Source organism: Zingiber officinale, chromosome 4A (assembly GCF_018446385.1).
Source record: "Zingiber officinale cultivar Zhangliang chromosome 4A, Zo_v1.1, whole genome shotgun sequence".
Lineage (NCBI taxonomy): Eukaryota > Viridiplantae > Streptophyta > Magnoliopsida > Zingiberales > Zingiberaceae > Zingiber > Zingiber officinale.
The window spans coordinates 102,639,755-102,658,591 of NC_055992.1; the positions used below are offsets into that span (position 1 = coordinate 102,639,755).

Sequence of the window (18,837 nt, forward strand, 5' to 3'; positions counted from 1 at the left end):
TAATATACGCCCGGCCGAACGGCACGGGGTCTTCGCCATCGAGCATATGACTCGGATAATATACGCCCGGCCGAACGGCACGGGGTCTTCGCCATCAAGCATATGGCTCGGATAATATACGCCCGGCCGAACGGCACGGGGTCTTCGCCATCGAGCATATGGCTCGGATAATATACACCCGGCCGAACGGCACGGGGTCTTCGCCATCGAGCAAATGGCTCGGATAATATACACCCGTTCGAACGACGCGGGGTCTTGACCACGCCATCTTGCAGCTACCCGCTTGGTGCATAATGCTCATGCCTTTGCTTTGTTCTTATAGATTTCATTCTGCAACCAAATGATACATTCGAACGGAATATTCATGAAATACATTACATCAGAGCACCTTTCATCCGGCCTGATAGGGCTGGAGGTGGTTTGCGCTCCATGGTCTCTCTAGCCGTCGTCCATCCTCATCCTCCAAGTAGTAGGTTTCCCATCGGAGCTTCTCGACGACTTTGAAGGGTCCTGCCCAGGGAGCCTCTAGCTTGCCTACATCCCCGACCGACTTCACTTTCTTCCAGACCAAGTCACCCACCTGGAAGGCTCGGGGAATCACGCGGCGGTTGTAGTTCTGCTTCATCATTTGGATCGGATGTTATTGAAGGTGGTGGCCTCCGGTCGGGAAGAGTCAATCTCGACTCGCGGCACTTTCCGAGCAGACTTGGATTTGGCTAGGACCATCTCCACATAGCATCTCCGAGCCGCCAGTTGGTCTCCCCGCACCTCCCCTACTTGATCTTCCACCGGGAACTTAATCTTCTGGCAGAAGGTGGAGACGACCGCCTAGAACTCGTTGAGAGCTGGTCGCCCCAAGATGACGTTGTAGGCAGAGAGAGCATCAACCACGATGAAGCTGGTGGTCCTTGTCCTTCTGAGCAGCTCCTCGCCCAACGAGATAGCTAGCCGGACTTGGCCTACCGACAAGACTTCGTTCCCAGTGAACCCGTAGAGGGGGGTCATCATTGGCAGTAGTTCAGCTCGGTCTATTTGCAGTTGGTCGAAGGCCTTCTTGAATATTATATTGACTGAGCTGCCTGTGTCAATGAAAATGCGGTGAATAGTATAGTTACCTATTACCGCTCGAATGATCAAGGCGTCATCGTGTGGGACTTCAACTCCTTCGAGGTCTCTACACCCGAAGCTGATCTCGGGTCCGCTCGCCCTTTCCTAGCTGCAACCGACCGCGTGGATCCTCAGCTGCCTTGCGTGTGCCTTTCTGGCTCTATTGGAATCTCCGCCGGTCGGGCCTCCGGCGATGATGTTGATCTCGCCCCGAGATGCGTTGCCCCTATTTTCCTCCTCCCGAGCGGAAGGTCGAGGTCGTTCGTGCGACGCCCGATGGTGAGCTTCGGGCTGCTGACGATGCTGTCGCTCTGGGGATCTCCTTTCTATCCTTTGAACGAGGCTCCATTGTCGATGTTGTCGGTCTGGTGAAGGCGATCGGCGACGGTAGCTTCTTGGCGCGGGATGAGCGATGGGGGGGAGGCTCCGACAGTCGCGGGTGTTGTGAGTAGCCGACTGATGGAGTGAACAAAACATCGGGGGTCCATACCTTCCCCCTGGGCTTGGGCCGATTAGTCGCGACTTGCTGGACGGCGTGCGGCCAAGTGTGCTGATGAGGACGGGCGGCTTCGGCTCTCGGTCCTCTGGGTGGCTGGTGACTGATGGGCTGCTTCCGCTCTGCGGAAGCTAGTTGGTCACTCAGAGCTTCTTTTCTTCTCGCCGCCTGGGCTTCCTCCACATTGATGCATTCGTTGGCCTTATGCAGCATGTGGTCGTAGTCCCGGGGCAGCTTCCGGATGAGCGAGCGGAAGAAATCACCGTCCACGAGCCCTTGCGTGAACGCGTTCATCATTGTTTCTGAGGTGACCGTTGGAATGTCCATGGCCACCTAGTTGAAGCGCTGGATGTACGCTCGGAGCGGCTCCCTCGCGCCTTGCTTGATGGCAAATAGATTAATGCTCGTCTTCTGGTGGCGCCTGCTGCTTGCAAAATGATGGAGGAACGCCGTTCGGAATTCCTTAAAACTTGTGATAGATCCGTCCGTCAGCCTCCGGAACCATCGATGCGCCGATCCTGAAAGCGTGGTGAGGAACACTCGCATTTCACACCATCTGTGTATTGATGTAGAGTAGCATTTGCTGTCGAACTTACCCAGATGGTCGTCTGGGTCGGTTGTCCCGTTGTACTCCCCGATCGCAGGAGGCACATAATGCCTCGGCAGTGGATAACGTAAGATGACATCTGAGAACTGCCGGTTGGTCCGCTCGAGTGATGCATCCGTTCGGGGCGCTTTTCCTTTTCTAACATCCCGAACGGGTGCTTCGTCTGATGAAGATCCCTTGTCTTGATTAGCTTGCGCTACCTCCGAGGGCGTCTGGAACAGAGCCCGATGAAAAGGTATCGGGGCGGGCGGGGCCCCCATCTGGGTGTCGGCCGATCCCTTATTTTGCCCCCATATTGAGAGCTGCTCCTGCCTGTCTTCGGGTGGCGCTCGGCCCCCCGAGGCTGATGTAGCCTGCTGCGCTGCCCGCTCGGCCTGGGCTTTCTGCTGCTGCTCCACGATTTTTGCTGCTCGCGCTTGGACAAGTGCTTCGAGCTCCTCGGGAGAGAGCATTACCAGAAGTTGACGTCCAGCTTCTTCCATCTTCTTGGCTCCGCTGTCTCCGACTGGTGGCGTAGATCTCCGGCGAACCTGCAAAGAAGCCGAGCCAGGAGGGGTTTCCCGGCGACGACCCTCCGACGCTCAAGTCAGGCAACGAGAGAGGCAGCGTAATGTGACTACAGTAAAGATTTGCGCATACCTTCGTCGACGTCTGGGGGTCCTTATATAGGATCCCGGGGAAGCGCGGACACACTTCTCGATGCGTGCATGCTTCCCTAAACATACCTTAATGAGCCTGTGTCAGAAAAGTACCTCTGGCGTCATTCCGCAATCGTCCGAGCATATCCCGGATGTGACGGTGGAAGCTTCCACCGTATGATCCTGTGTACGGCTCGGCCGCCATCTCTGCTACTTGTCGACGGTAGACGTCTCGAGGATGATGTTATCCCTTGTCTCCTTTGTCCTCTTGTGTCCCCTGTCTGTTCTAGGGCCGAGCGGTTAGGCCGCTCGGCAAGCATATCCCTTATGCCGCCGGTTGTAGGTATCGGTCTGACCGGGAGGACTCCCGGTCGTATGCTCGGATGAGATTACTCCTGCCTCTTTGTTGCCTGGTGCCCTAGCTGAGCGGCCTGCCCGCTCGGACCTGAAACCTTATTACCTTGAGCGTCGGAAACCCGACCCCTAGTCGGGTTGTCTTTCATTCGGCTCGGAGGTTTTCCGGCCGGTCGGCCTACTTAGTCCGGTCGGTCGGCCTACTTCGTCCGGTCGACCGGGTCTCAGGGTTGAATCTCCTGACCTTTGACCTCCACATGTCATTGACCTTCCGCCAACGAGGATCCTCCGTCCTTATCACCGGATCAATACTGAATAAAAATTACAATATCTATTTAAATTAAACGGCATTTTTATTGAACCAAATTCCACCATACTCAATTTTTATAATATACAAATCACATATCATATTACCAAAATACCCCTCCTCTTTTTTTTTATATGTTCGTCAATCAATTTCATCTGAGAACAGCGACATTTTAAATTAGTAGAATAAAAAATTAAAGTTACGCTCTCAGTTTAATTTATTGATCCTAATTTGTGTTATTAAATTTAGATCTAAGTGTATAAATATATTAAAGAAATTTTTAAAAATATATTAATTTTAATTTAAATTGATTTGGAGTTCTCTTGATAATTTTAAACAAAAATAACTAACCTACTGTCGAAGAAGAAGAATATTTTGGGAATATGGTCCATGATTTAAATAATATTAAATAATATCCAAACTTGTTTACAAGGTTGAGTAAAATAATGTAAATTAAATAAAGTTACGCATAATAAAATAAAAGCACTTGTTAAAATTATAGACAAATATCATACATAAACCAATCATTCAATTTTAAAATCCTTTCTATTTTTTTAATGCGCTCTTTGGTAATAATATCTCTAAATCTAGTGAAAATTACATTTCCCGAGGGATTTTGTATATTTTTCGTCTAAATAATTAAATCCTTAAGATCTTTTTCCTAGTCCAATAAGTATAATTGGATTTCTCCAATCCTAAAAAAACACATGTTTAATTTGTGCAAAAGAGAGAAAAAGGAGAGATTTTGATTGTTGCTTCCACTTAAATGGTTTGAAAATAAATATACAAGGTCTTCAAAGTTCTATTTGCCTTTTCAAGTATTTCAACATTTATTCTTCTCTATCTCTTTTCTTTTGATTGTTTTTGACTTTAATGAATCAAAGTTAGAAGAAGAATGATTTTCATTGGCAAAAAAAATTATTACCTAATCTCTATTGGCGTTTATTAATTAAGATTGTATTTATGGAGACAAATATTATTTTTAATAACATCTTCTTGAAAATTTTTATTAAAATTTAATAAATTGAGATTGTGGGTTATCAACATTAAGGTATAGGCTATTGACATGAGTAGTGCAATAGGTAAATACAACAACAAAAAGGCGATATTATCCTCCTCTCCCTCCCCTTTCTTTCCTTTTAGTATAGAAGTAAACACAACCTAAGATGGGATCCCCTTCTACACGGCGATTCGATGCGTGTTTACTTTACTTTAACTTTGGCTGAGCGAAGAGGATTCGGTTCACCAATGAGTGGTGGGCTCGAGTTAGGTCGGTCTACCAAGCAAATTGACTTACGTTGCACGCAGTTTGAACTAATTAGATCGGTCAGAAGCTGAACCAAGCCAACATTTAGGACCTTTGACATTATTGACTAAAACCTCTACTTTCCCCTGTTTATACCTATTATTCCAACCTCTCTACCACACAGTTTACAACATCTGCTATTTGTCTATTAATCTTTAAAAGAAAACTTTTTTTTTTGCACGTAATTATCCCATCATATTATATTGGACTAAAATTAAAAGGCGTCCCAACCTATACAAATTGTTAAAAGAACGCTACTTATTCTAGTAGCTACTAGGAAGTGGTAAGTGGAAACTACTTTGTAACTGTATAAGTTATTTAAAATTTAAAGTTTATGATTTAATTTGATTAATAGGTTGTAATAGGTAAATTATAAATCTTAAAACTTTGAACTATAAATACTATTATATTAAAATATTTTTTTACCATTAAAATTATTTTAAAATAGTTATAAAAGCTACTAAATAACTACTAGAATACTATAGTAATATTATCTTAGGTGTTGCACATTATAAGTAGCTAAGTAATAACTTTTACATATTGTAACAACTAGAAATAACGTTGGAAATAAAAATAACCTTCATCAATTACTTAGTAATTTCTATACATTATTATAATTTTTGATAGTTGCTATAATAATATTAGAATAAGAGGTATTATGTGGATAAAATATCTCATGGAATATCTTTTTAATGTTTTTTTAAAGGAAGGGCATTGGAGGTTTTGGTGCATAACCAATATAAGTGGATTTAATAATGATATAATTTTTGACTTGGGATTTATTTTTAGTAATTTTAATTTTTATAATATTGTTAGTATTTATGAGTTAGGATTTATTATTATACCAACATACTATTTTATTAATTTTTTTTTATTAAAAATTTTATAAGTTTTTTTTTCATTTTTTACTTGATAAGAATAGAAATCTATATTAGAAATTCTTTTCTTTTGTTTTTTAGTTAGGAATATTCAAATATTATTAACAAAGTTTTGTTTTTACACAGTAAGATTTTCTTGGGTGTTCTTCAGATGATTTCTGGTCTTTTTTTCTCTAATTTTCCTTCATATTTTATCAGTAAAATAATTATTACTCTGTCGGTGTCAAGTTTCATTTCCATGCTCATTTTCATTTGGGATGCCTTCTGATTTTTGCATTATTATATCCTTGTGTGATGCTCTGCTAAACGACTTTTCCCCCCTAATCGTTGACGAATTGCGTCAGGATCTGTTAATCAAGAGTTTCTCAGAACGGGAAGTTTCGTGGTAATTGGACAAAGGAGACGAGTTGACCGGAGAAATTGAAAGCCGAGATTGCTAGCTGTGTCGCTGTCCATACTCAGGGAATTAGCTTTCGCCTCGTCATCTTGTATGACCACCAGGCACGCAGCCGCCGGCCGCCGACCGCTTGCTTGGACCGTCCTTTTTCCGATCCGAGAGCCGTCAACTCCTGCCCTCGATTGGACGATGACCCAGTCCAGTCCAAACATCTGAATTAAATTATGCATGTCGCAGTGGACGAACTTGATCACGCATGCTGCCTTTGATCTCTTCTTCTCCTCCTCCTCCCTGCCTTCTTCCCTTTCGGCCTCTTTCACTGCGAAATGAATCCAAAGTCGATGCTCACCGAATCCTTGTCCATCCTCGCTCTGCTCTTCGTGTTGGCGGGAAGGAAGCCCGCGCTGGCTCAAACGCCGGCCATGGAGGACTGCGAGCCTAAGAGCTGCGGGGACGGCCGCAACATCACCTATCCCTTCTGGCTCGACGGCGAGCAGCAATCCTACTGTGGCTACTCCTCCTTCAAGGTCACCTGCAAGAACAACAGCTACACCCCTGTGACGACCTTCATAGACCGAGAGTTTTACCTCATCGACATCTTCTACGACAACCGATCGCTCATCCTCACTTCTGTCGAGTTCCTCGATCAGCAGTGCCCGCTTCCCTACGCCAACCTCACCACCAATACTACTTTCTACCCGCTCAGCGTCAGCCCCCTCAACACCGAGGTCTACTTCCTGCTCAATTGCTCCGATCATAATAACCTCACGGAGCACGGGGTAATTCCGATGGATTGCCAGTCTTCTGCCTACTTCGGCGGGGAGTATGACTCTAACAGATTTCGAAGCCAGCGAGATTTTGCTGACGCCGGTTGTACACTGTATATCGAGCCGGCGCACAACTATTCTCGGGGCGACAGCTTCAACGAGACTTTGAGCAAAGGTTGGTTGCTCAGCTGGTCAGCCGTCGACTGCGACCCGTGCTTGCAGAGCGGCGGCAGGTGTGGCTTCAATGAAAGTACCGCGAAATTTATGTGTATTTGCGCCGACGGAGTTCATGTGAATACTTGCGGTAATCATCGGACTCAGTACAACAGAGTGCTTTCATCGTCGATCATAATCAGTTCGTCTTCATGTGTAATTTGCTATTCACATCTTGCAGGAAGATCTCACAATCGGAGGCTGCAAATTGTAATCGGTAAGATCTCAATCCAAATTCCAATGATTGATACGCAACCTGCAGTCATCAATATCCATAAATAAAAAAGCCACAGAGAAATTCACAAAACCAGAGAATCTAATGACTCAATCTATTCCTCTGCTCTGACATATGTTCATGGTAAGCAGGTGTTTTGGGAGCGTCTGGTGTTGTCTCTGCCCTGCTTTGCGGTTGTTTTCTGTACAAGAAGCACAAGAAGCGATCGAAATATCTTATTCAAGATGCAATTTTTAAGCCGCATCTGAAGGATTCCGACATCGACAGTGCTCGTTTACAGACCCATCTCTTCTCGTACGACGAGCTTCTGCAGGCAACGAACCGCTTCAATGCCGCAAATGAACTCGGCGATGGAGGCTTTTGCACCGTCTACAAAGGTTGCCATGATCTCTAAACTTGGAACTCAGTTGCCATTTTTGGTAAATTTGAAACTGACAGAACGATTTTCAGGTACGCTTCAAGACGGACGCACCATCGCCGTCAAGCGGCTGTACGAGAACAACTGCCGGCGGCTGGAGCAGTTCGTGAACGAGATAGAGATCCTGTCGCGTCTGCGTCATCAGAACCTCGTCAGCCTCTACGGCTGCAGCTCGCCCCACAGCCAGGGATTGCTGCTGGTGTACGAGTTCGTGCCGAACGGCACCGTGGCGGATCACCTCCACGGGCACCGCGCCGCCGAGGGAATCCTCACCTGGCCGATGCGACTGAACATCGCCATCGAGGCCGCGGATGCTCTCGCCTACCTCCACGCCGTCAACCCGCCGATCATCCACCGCGACGTCAAGACCTGCAACATTCTGCTCGACAGCAACTTCCATGTCAAGGTCGCCGACTTCGGCCTCTCGAGGCTCTTCCCCAAGGACGTCACGCACGTCTCCACCGCTCCGCAGGGCACGCCGGGCTACATGGACCCCGAGTACCACCAATGCTACCAGCTCACCAACAAGAGCGACGTCTACAGCTTCGGGGTCGTGCTGGTCGAGCTCATATCATCCAAGCCCGCCGTCGACATGGGGCGGAACCGGAGCGAGATCAACTTGTCGAGCATGGCGGTGACCAAGATCCAGAACGGCGACCTTGAGCAGCTGGTAGACGCTGGCCTGGGTTACCAGTCCGATCAAGCCACGAGGAAGATGATGACCATGGCTGCCGAGGTGGCATTCAGGTGCCTGCAGACCGACGGAGACATGAGGCCATCCATAAAGGAAGTGCTCGATTCACTGAGAACGATAGAAATGGAGGGGCGCAGACTGGAGAAGAAGATCGGAGACGATGATGCTGAATTACTGAAGAATGTCGCGCCGATGTCGCCTGATACGGTCATGAACAAATGGGCCAGTAACTCTACGACACCGAGCACAAGTCAGTGAAGAACGATCAATGGCATGGCAACTGTTTTGTGTTTATAAATTTAATTGTTTATGTGCAAGATGAGGACTTTCAGAGGTAAAATCTGATGTATGGATGCCAAATTATCTCTCCTCTGTTCTTAATTTGATAATTTGATGGTAAAGAATAGCCTTTTGATTTTTCTTATTTTCATTGAGTTAGCATAACTCGGTGGGACTCTCAAGATTCTAGCAATCTTATTTTGAATTTGTCATCTTAAATCTCATTTGCAAGATCATAAGATAAAGGAGAAAAGACAACTTACAAGATCAATGATAAGGTTATAAAGGCGGATCCCCTAACAGGCCGGTCAATAATGGTAAGATCGACTGATGAGGTAATCAAAGTCAAGAAGTGATCATCCTTCAGACTCACCAACTAGGGCAGATATACACTTGAATGGGTCATATGGATGATTGGCCCTTGAGCGGCCGATCGGGCCTCAAGGCCTCAAGATGCAATAAGCAGTGATAACCTAGTCGACCGGGCCTTCCGATCGACCGATCAGACCTACAGATTGAGCGGACATATCACACCCTTGATGCCAATGAAAAGGTTGAATGAAGACCAAGTCACTCCTCACGTTTCGTGGGGCCAAGTGAGCGATCCTCTTGAGTGTTGGCCGGTCAACCCATTGTGGGCCCCATGGCCCAATAGCTTCGTACTTTCTTTTAGAAGTCTGTGTTACGAAGGACAAAGGATATCCTGCAAACAAATCGGGCTTTCGAAGCTTCCAGGCTGTCAAATCACAAAGATTTACGGACTCATTTTAGGAAAGGTGTCAGAATGGTTTTATGACTTGTTATTTCTTAGGAGTGCTTTCGAATGCGTACATAAACACAATAATAACACTAAAAAGAGGTCCCCATCTACAAGTAGAGGTACGCGATACTGCATTTTTACATACGCACTTTGCTACAGTCTTTTCATCATTCCTCTCGATAACTCGATCATTGACTTGAGCGCCAGAGGGTCAACGTCGGGGACCCCCTCCCTAGCCCGACACTAATGCTCTCTGTATTATGCAGGACAACGCGGAGCCTTCCTTTGGTCAACAACTGCGATAAAGGTGGACCCTTAAAAAAATTGGTCAAAATGGGGAAGACCGGTTGGCATGGCGGTCAAAGTCAAGAAAGAATCAAAGACACCAACAATAGTAGAGGTGTGCCCAAACTGGCCACATGGTCAGTTGGACGTGAGCGTCTGACTGGCCGTCCTGCTTGGTCGGATGTTGTGTCTCAACCCAGGACAGGCAGACCATCCTCATTGCTGAGCATTGAGTAACCCAACCTGCATCCTCAACCGACCAGGGATGTGGGCCGATCGGACACGCTATTCCTTTACGACAAAGGAAAAAAACCAAGTGAATACCGGGTCGTCGGTGGTGACCCATAAGGTCGAGCCGACGGTTCCCCTAAGTGATGGTCGGTCGGCCTAACGTTGGCCCCATATACCAGCCATGCTATACTCTTTTGAAAGTTTGTGCTATAAAGGACAGAGAATATTCTACAGGTAAATCATGCTTTAGAAGCTTCCAGCCTATCAAATCACATAGATTTGAGCGCTCATTTAAGGAAATGTATCATAAAGCACTTTATGGTCTGTCCTTTCTTAGGAATGCTTTGAGAAACATGTAAATGCTTTGAGATGTGTGCGTAAGTACAACAGTGACACTATAAAGGGGGGTTTCCATTTACATGTGAAGGTATGTGACGCTCTATATTTTCACATACTCGTTGCTATAGTTTTCTTCCACTATTTTCTTCTCCTGAATTACGTACTGAGTTGAGCGTAAGAGGATCAACGTTGGGGACCCCTTCCTTGGCCTGACACTAACGTTCTCTGTGTTGCAGGATAGCGTAGAATCTTCATTTGTGTTGGGTCACTTCGGGAGCTAGAGGGGAGGGGGTTAATAGTTTATCTCGCTCAGTTGTTCGCTTCGTAGATGTTATTGCAGCAAAAAACTCAAAGCAAGCTCCTCCAATGCTAACAAGATGAATTTACTTGGTATCCACTTCAAACGAGGTGACTCCCGTAAGCGATTAAACCTCCCTGCTTAATAGCTTACCAAATATTATGTTTTATCACAAAATGGAGTTTAATTGATCAGATTAATCGATTAAACCCTATTGAATCACTTAAGGTAAACGATTCAGCTCCCTTTCATTTCTCGTAATTCCGAACCTTAAGCGATTAAGCCAACAACTTAATCGCTTAACATATGGTGTAATCAATTAACCTAATCGATTATCAAATCCTAACTTCCAAACCTAAGTCTAAGGCTCCTTCACCTAACATGCGGGCAACCTTGATCTGCTGAAACTTGTTCACAAAGTGTCTAGTCAATCCTTTGGCTTACATGGACTTTTCTCCTTGTACCAAGTGTCTGATCAATCCTTTAATCCACTTGGACTTTTCTCCTTGTGCTAAGTGTCCAGTCAAACTTAACCCACTTCGACTTTCCATCTCGTTGCCAAGTGTTTGGTCCTCCATGACCCACTTGGACTTTCAAACACCAACTGTTCGTTCAACCTTGACCCACATAGATTTTGTCATGCATGGCTTCACTCACTAGAGATTTTGATCATCTAGCTTCACTCACTAGAATTTTCATCTGGCTTCACTCATCAGGATTTTCCAACCGTCTGGCTTCACTCACCAAGACTTTCATATCACCTAGCTTAACTCACTAGGATTTTCACTTAGATTCACTCACCAAGATTTTTCAACTGTATGGCTTTACTCACCAGGAATTTCATATCACCTATTTTTACTCACTAGGATTTGTTGGGGTTGTAAGGTTGCAAATATAGTCCCACATTGAAAACATATGGGAAAGATCATGTGTTTATAAGAAAAAGATATCTCCATTGGCAAAAGGTCTTTTGGGTAGAGCCCAAAAATAAAACCATAAGGGCTTAGGCCCAAAGTGGACAATATTATGTCATTGTGGAGATATCTAAATTCTTTTCGATCCTTCAGGATTTTCACCTGACTTCACTCATCAGGATTTTCTAATTGGTTGGTTTCACTCACTAGGACTTCACACCAAGTTTCTAGTCAATATTGACTAACTTAGATTTTTTTTTCTTCTGTCAACCTTCCCGTTGGTATTGTCTTTGCCTAAGCTCCAGTTAGGCCTTCCCAGTCAATTTTTTGGTCAACCTTGACTTAGTTGACTCTTCTTCACATCGAACCAGTCAACCTTGACCAATCTCACCTACAATCTCCATACATTGTCAACATCAAAACTCAAATATCAAGACTCAAACTTAAGTCAACTCAAGCTTAAGTCAACTCAAGCTTAAGTCAACTCAAGCTTAGTCAAATTGATCACCCTTGACCTAGGGAAATTGCACCAATAATCTCCCCCTTTTTGATATTTGACAATACGTTTAAGTTAGGCTAATCCCATAGCCTCAACTTCTTCATCATGCCAAAGCATGAATGAGGGTTTCCTTTATTCTTCCCCTTAACATAAAGGTTTCATAATCTCCCCCCGTGAAAATAAAAAATTTCCTAACTTAAATCTTACATTCTCCCCCTTTGGCACACATAAAAAACTCTTCACCTTAAGAGTTATCTCATGATGTTCACAACCTTACTTGTTGTTCACAACATCATCATGAAGATCTCATACCCTTCATTGTGCTCAATGCTCATCCTAGAGCATACTTCCATCATACAATGTTCATCCTAGAGCATTTACCCATTACAATGAAGATTCCAAATCTTCTATTGTTTTCCAATGCTTAACCTTGAGCATGCAAAACAATGAAGGTTTCCACCTTCCATTATTTCATTGTTTACAGATAAAATATAAACCATGTTTTTAAGGAGTAGCTTCTCCTCAAAACATGCTCTAAACTTCTGTGATTATACCAACAATAACTTAGAGTTTCTAAACCTTTAGAAAATCTAAAATTTGAAGTTTTGAGGTTCAAAATTTAACTTTGAAACTAAATCTCATCATAAACTCCAACGTAGTCTTTTTAACTAATCCTTTCTTCTTTCAACAAGAAAACTACCCTCAAATGTTCATATGTGAATTTTTTAGGGTTAAAGATAGTTAACACGACTAAACATAGCTTAATGGACTGAAATTAGACCATTTAAACTAAGATCAACACACTTAATTGATTGATGTTAGCTACTAGTCGATAAAGCCTCTCTTAATTAATTAAAGTTGAGATTTAATCGATTACCGAGTGTTAATCGATTACTCTAATCGATTAACACCTTAAATTGATCACAGTGATTGATTCCATGAGCTACTATGCTCACATGAATTCACCTTAATCGATTGACCTAATCGATTAAGGTTGGGTAATTGATTGCTATAGTTTATTCTCATTTCTGATTTCTGAAATTGAATTTTAACTGAATTTCATAAATGCATAAATAATTTTACAAAATTATAAAAATCATGAAAATTTATGTAGACATTATTTATGTCATATACTATCATGAAAAAATAGTTTTCGTCCCTAGGGCATAGCATAGTTGGGGGCGTATGGTTTCGTGTCCGAGAGGTTCAGGGTTCGATCCTAAGGGTGTCATTACCTGGGGTTAGTGTCTCGGTCATGCACTTTCAGCTGCGTACTTGCATTTATCTCCCTCCATATCCGTGGGACCGACTCTAGGGGGCCACTGATGTGGCAGCTCCACATTTTTATGAAAAAAATAATTTTCTAAAAAAATATATCTTATTTTCAAAGATCGACACAAAGTTGGAAACTCTTGAAAACTTTAATATTTCTTCTAAGTTTATGTTTAACTATACAATGATGATTCCTATCAAAAGATAACATTCACCAAAGTTTTCCAAACTATATTTAAAATTATTTTCAAAACTAAATTTCCAACCATAATCTTTGGGCTAAATGTGTATGATTTATACATTTACTTTTCCCATGATTGGATAACACATAACTATGTATTTTAGTGATCTTAAACTTAAAAAGATGCACTAAATCAATATCTTGAGTCTTGTTCATCCTCCTAACATCTCACTTATATCTAATATGCACTAAAACACATATAAGTCTGTTGGTGCAATATTCCCTAGGTCAAGGTTGACCTGGTTAACCAAGCCTGAGTCTTGGTTTGGGTTTCGATGTTTGACAATATATTGGGTATAGATGATATGGACAATGCAGGTGCAGTTGTTCATTTGGGGAGATTGTTGATACAATTCCCGTTTGATCAAGGTTGACCAGTTAAGATTGTGAAGGAAAGTCAAGTAGGTCAAGGTTGACTGGATACTTGACTGAAAGTCCTGGTGAGTGAAGCTAGGCAGAAGGAAGTCCTGGTGAGTGAAGCCAGGCAGAAGAAAGTCCTAGTGAGTGAAGCTAGGCAGAAGGGAAAATCCTGGTGAGTGAAGCTAGGTGAAAGACCTAGTGAGTGAAGCTAGGCAATTGGGAAGTCCTAGTGAGTGAAGCTAGGCAGTAGGAAAATCTTGGTGAGTGAAGCCAGATGAATGACCTAGTGAGTGAAGCTAGGCAATTGGGAAAGTCCTGGTGAGTGAAGCCAGGTAGGAGAAATCCAGAGGGGTCAAGGTTGACCAGACATCTGGTGAGAGTCCAAGCAGGTCAAAGGCATTGATCGGATACTTGGCACGAGGAAGAAAAGTCCAAGTAGGTCAGAGGGATTGACCGGATACTTGGCAAGAAGAGAAAAGTCCAAGTGGGTCAAAGGGATTGACCAGACACTTGGTGAGAGAGTCCTAGCTGGTCAAGGGTGACCGGATGCTAGGTCTTATGTACCAACAAGTCATGGTTGACTAGATGTTGGTTTAGGGGGATTTGGACTTGGTTTTGGGCAAAAACCAAGATCTGGATTGATCAGCCGATTGATCTAGCAGATTTGGATTGATCAGCTGATTGATCCATCAGTGGATCGATCCAGGAGATCTGGATCGATCAGTGGATTGATCCAGAAGATTTGGATCGATCCGCCGATCGATCCGGTGAGTCCCCGCGAACAGAACCCCTCTGGATCGATCGGTGGATCGATCGAGAGGTCCCAATCGATCAGTGGATCGATTGGGAGCTGCTGTTTATGCGCGATAAGCCCTGGATCGATCCACCGATCGATCCAGGATATTCCAGAGAGCACGAGACGCTTTGGATCGATCCGTGGATCGATCCAAAGCCTCCCCGATCGATTGGGAGCAATCCAATCGATTGGGATCCGACCGTTGGCGTCGATTTAAGCCGCAGGCGTTCATTTCCTTCGGCAGAACTTCACCGATTCGTCTCAGATCAACACAGTGCTCCTACAACTTCTCCACAAAGTTCAGATCGCCAGTTCTTGAAGGTTCTTGGAGGTTTTCCAAGTCAAGAGGCGGATCTACAGCTGAAGAAGAAAGCTAGGGTTAGGGTTTTCTTGTAAGCTTGTGTTGTATTTTGTTTCCCTTTCCTTTTCTTCTTGTAGTGTGAACTTGTAGGGCTTCTCCGCCTTTGGTAGTTACCATAAAGGAGGGTTTTCATAGTGGAGGGTGTGTGAGTGTGTGGATCCTTGGATTAGTCACCTCTTGTGAGGTGGATACCAAGTAAAATCCATTTGTTAGCATTGTATGTGTTTGTTTCTTGTATTTCCGCTGCACACCATTAAAGAAACAAGCAACTAAGAACACGAAGCGCACGACGAGATATTCACCCCCCTCTAGCTACTTTTCGGTCCCAACAAGTGGTATCAGAGCAAGGTCGCTCTTCACCGGAATCATCGCCGGAAGGGGCAAACAAAACAAGCAAAGCTAGAGGGTGAAGAAGTTGAAGCAAATTCATCAAAAGTCAAAGATTTCAAGAAGCTCAACTTCAAGATGCAATTCCAAGATGGACTTGGATTTGACACAAGGGTGGCTCCACCGTACACATCCACAAGCTTCGATTCTTGGAAATCAAGAATCGAAAATTTTCTTATGATGGAGATAGAGCAATGGTTTGCTCTAATGGAAGATTTCAAAGCTCCAACAAACTCCAAGGGCAAGCTTCTCAAGAAAAGCAAATGGAGCTTGGAGCAAATTCAAAGGAGCGAGGCAAATGATAAAGTGACCAAGCTTTTGGTCAACTTATTGCCTAGCCACATTTTGGCTCAAATCGGAGAATTCAACGATGCCAAGGAGCTTTGGAGCAAATTGGCAACAATCCATGAAGAACCCTCCACTGTACCGAATCAAGAGGAATCCAAAGAGGGTGACTCATTGGATCAAGATCAAGAGGAGGACTCCGAAGTTGAGAGATGCTCAACTTCCGAAGAAGAGGAAGTCCAAGAAGCTTCATCCTCAAAGGAGTGCAATCAAAAGAGCAAGGAAGGAGCATATTCCTTGTTTCATGTACAAGAGGATGAAGAAGAAGGTGAAGCCTCCACCTCTAGGATTGAGGGGGAGCAATCTTCATTGACACCGGAGCAAGAGCAAGAAGAATCCTCCACATCCGGGTCAAGAGAAGATGAGGATGAAGAAGCTTCCACCTCCGCAAGTCAAGCAAAATCGAATGGAGGAATATCTTCGGATCAAGAGGAAGCTTCTACCTCCGGATCAAAAGGAGAAGATGTCACCCCTATAAGCAAAGGTATAAACATTTCAATTAATAATAAAAATCATATCATATGCTTTGAATGTAGGGAACATGGGCATTACAAAAGTAAATGCCCTAAATTGGTCAAGAAGAAGGGCCAAGTGGCACAAAAGGATAAGGTGAAGCCCAAGGAGACTATCCCCAATACAAAGAAGAGCAAGGAGCATATTATATGCTTCTCTTGCAATCAAAAGGGGCATTACCGAAGTCAATGCCCCAAGGGAAAGAAGATGGTCAAGGCTCAAGGAGGAAGCTCAATTAAAGGGGGAGCCTCTAAGGTGAAAAGAAAGGTAACTTTCATTGAGCCTATTCCCTTGCATAATGGTAAAAAGCATGCTAATTCAAGTTTATATCATTTTAATGCTATTTACCATGAAAATAGGAGGCATGATAAAATTAAAGAAAATCATGTAGCTTATCATGCTAAGACTACCACACCTAGGATTAGGAAGATAGATAAAAATCTAGGCAATCACACTAAGGACCATAGTTATAAGTCTAGAAACAAAATGCTCATGGGTGTAATGAAAAATCAAAATCTAAGGATTTGATGATAGAAAATCAAGTCTTGAGGTCAAGGCTTGATAAAATGGAAAAGACCCTAAAAAGGATGGAAAATATCCTAAAAGGGCAAAATGAGCATAGCCTAGGTCTAGGATCACAAAGGTTATCTAATGTCCATAGAGGTTTGGGATACAAACCCAAGGCTAAGAAGGATGTGCCCTCTTACCATAGGGTTCCATATAGTTATGGAACCAACCCTAGGTCTAGTGGTCAAGTCAAAAATACTATGAAGGTTATTCCTAAGAGTATTTTTGCAATAAATGTGACTAAGACTTCTAAGAAGTCTAAGAAAGTCACTAACAAGGTCACAAGGGAAGCAATCCCTAGAGTTGATCTAGAAAAAGTGACCAAGGCTTCTAAGAAGCCAAACAAGGTCACTAGGAAGGTATCTAGGGAAGTTATCCCTAGTGAATACCTAGAGCATCCAAGGAGTACCAATAGGTTTTGGGTTCCTAGGAGCATCTTCTCTACCCTATAGATGGGTTAGAGAGTGTCAACTCTAAGAAGAAGGGTAGTTAACCCAACTTTGAAGAAATTGACACTCAAGGAGCATTTTCAAAGTTATTATAAACTTTTGAAAATGAAATGGATTTATGATTTACTCCTTGAAAGAGTAAAATGTGCCAAATTTGAGAAGTTTTGGTTTTATTTTAAAATGACACATATTGAAAAATTATAAGACCTACCAAGTTGGGATTTTGGTATGTTCTTAGGAAATTAAAGGTAATTTGAGCCTTAATTTAAAGTGCTACTCTTGTGGAAAAATGAAATATGCCAACATTTGTGGAATAAGCTTAATTTCAATTGGTATAAATTAATCAAGAGAATTAGAAATGCCCATTTAGGTTTTGGCACTCTCTTGAAGCACTTTGGGCAATCTAGGGTTTAAGTTTTAGGATTAGCTAAGATTAACGATACTTAGATAGGTAATCTAGGTATTTTATTTATGCTAGACTTTGCCATGATTGTTTGCTCATTATATGTCATGACATCATGTTTTATTTTTGCACTCATGCCTTATCATGAAAATACAAAAATACCATGTCATGCTATACATACATCATGTAGTTATAAGAAAATTTTCTTTTGAAAATTATTTCTTTTTGATGTATGTCATAAAATTATCATGCATTATGCTTATTTTCTTAAAATTGAGGACAAATGGCATTTATCAACAAGTCAACAAGTGACATCCTAGGTGGATGTTCAATATCCACAAAATGCCTAGATAGATATGCATGATCCCTAGATTAGGGCAAAACCAAATTTTACATCTCACAAAGACCTATAAGATGACTTGTATATGTTTTGTCCACAATAGATACAAGTGAGATGTTAGGATGATGAACAAAACTCAACATGTTGATTTAGTGCATTTCTTTGAGTTTTAAGTTCATCAAAACACATAGTTATGTGTTTTCCCATCATTGGGAAAGCTAATGTACAAGTCATGTGCATTAAGCCCAAGGAACATAGTGGGATATTGGTTTTGAAAATGTTTTTAAAATAATTTTGGAAAACCCTGGTGAAAGCTATCTTTTGATAGTAATCACCATTGAATAGTTAGACACAAACTTGAAGAAAACACTAAAGTTTTTACAAGTTCTCAAGTTTATATCAATCTTTGAAAATATGATGTATTTTCATAGAAAACTATTTTTCCATGATAAATTATACCCTAAATAATGTCTACACAAATTTTTATGATTTTTGGAATTTTATAGAATTTTCTAGGGGTTTCTGAAATTGGCTGAAATTGAATTTCAGCAATTTCAGGCCTTCAATCGATCAGTGGATCGATTGGAGTGCCTCAATCTATCAGCCGATCGATTGAGAAGGCATTTCTCGCGAGCAGAAGCTCGCTGGATCGATCAGCTGATCGATCCAAGAAGACTGAATCGATCAGTGGATCGATTCAGCAGGGTTCAATCGATTGGAACCCAACTCCAATCGATTGAAGATGCTAATTTTGGTTGGGAAAGCTTATTTTTAGCATTTT

General features: G+C 42.9%; 1 protein-coding gene across 1 annotated transcript; it reads left to right on the plus strand.

Moving 5' to 3' along the window:
* The first annotated feature begins 6,124 nt into the window (after positions 1-6,124).
* LOC121970379 (LEAF RUST 10 DISEASE-RESISTANCE LOCUS RECEPTOR-LIKE PROTEIN KINASE-like 1.2) lies at positions 6,125-8,841 on the plus strand. Its single transcript, XM_042521072.1, has 4 exons — positions 6,125-7,161; positions 7,252-7,287; positions 7,437-7,682; positions 7,756-8,841. The coding sequence occupies exons 1-4, from the start codon at positions 6,417-6,419 to the stop codon at positions 8,673-8,675; spliced, it is 1,947 nt and encodes a 648-aa protein (XP_042377006.1). The 5' UTR covers positions 6,125-6,416; the 3' UTR covers positions 8,676-8,841.
* The last annotated feature ends 9,996 nt before the right edge of the window (positions 8,842-18,837 follow it).

What these genes read in the sequence shown, in the direction of transcription:
- LOC121970379 (XM_042521072.1), top strand. Translation starts at nt 6,417, where the DNA reads ATGAATCCAAAGTCGATGCTCACCGAATCCTTGTCCATCCTCGCTCTG. An exon ending in GAGGCTGCAAATTGTAATCG is followed by an intron (nt 7,288 to 7,436) that starts GTAAGATCTCAA and finishes CATGGTAAGCAG; the next exon opens with GTGTTTTGGGAGCGTCTGGT. An exon ending in CTTTTGCACCGTCTACAAAG is followed by an intron (nt 7,683 to 7,755) that starts GTTGCCATGATC and finishes AACGATTTTCAG; the next exon opens with GTACGCTTCAAGACGGACGC.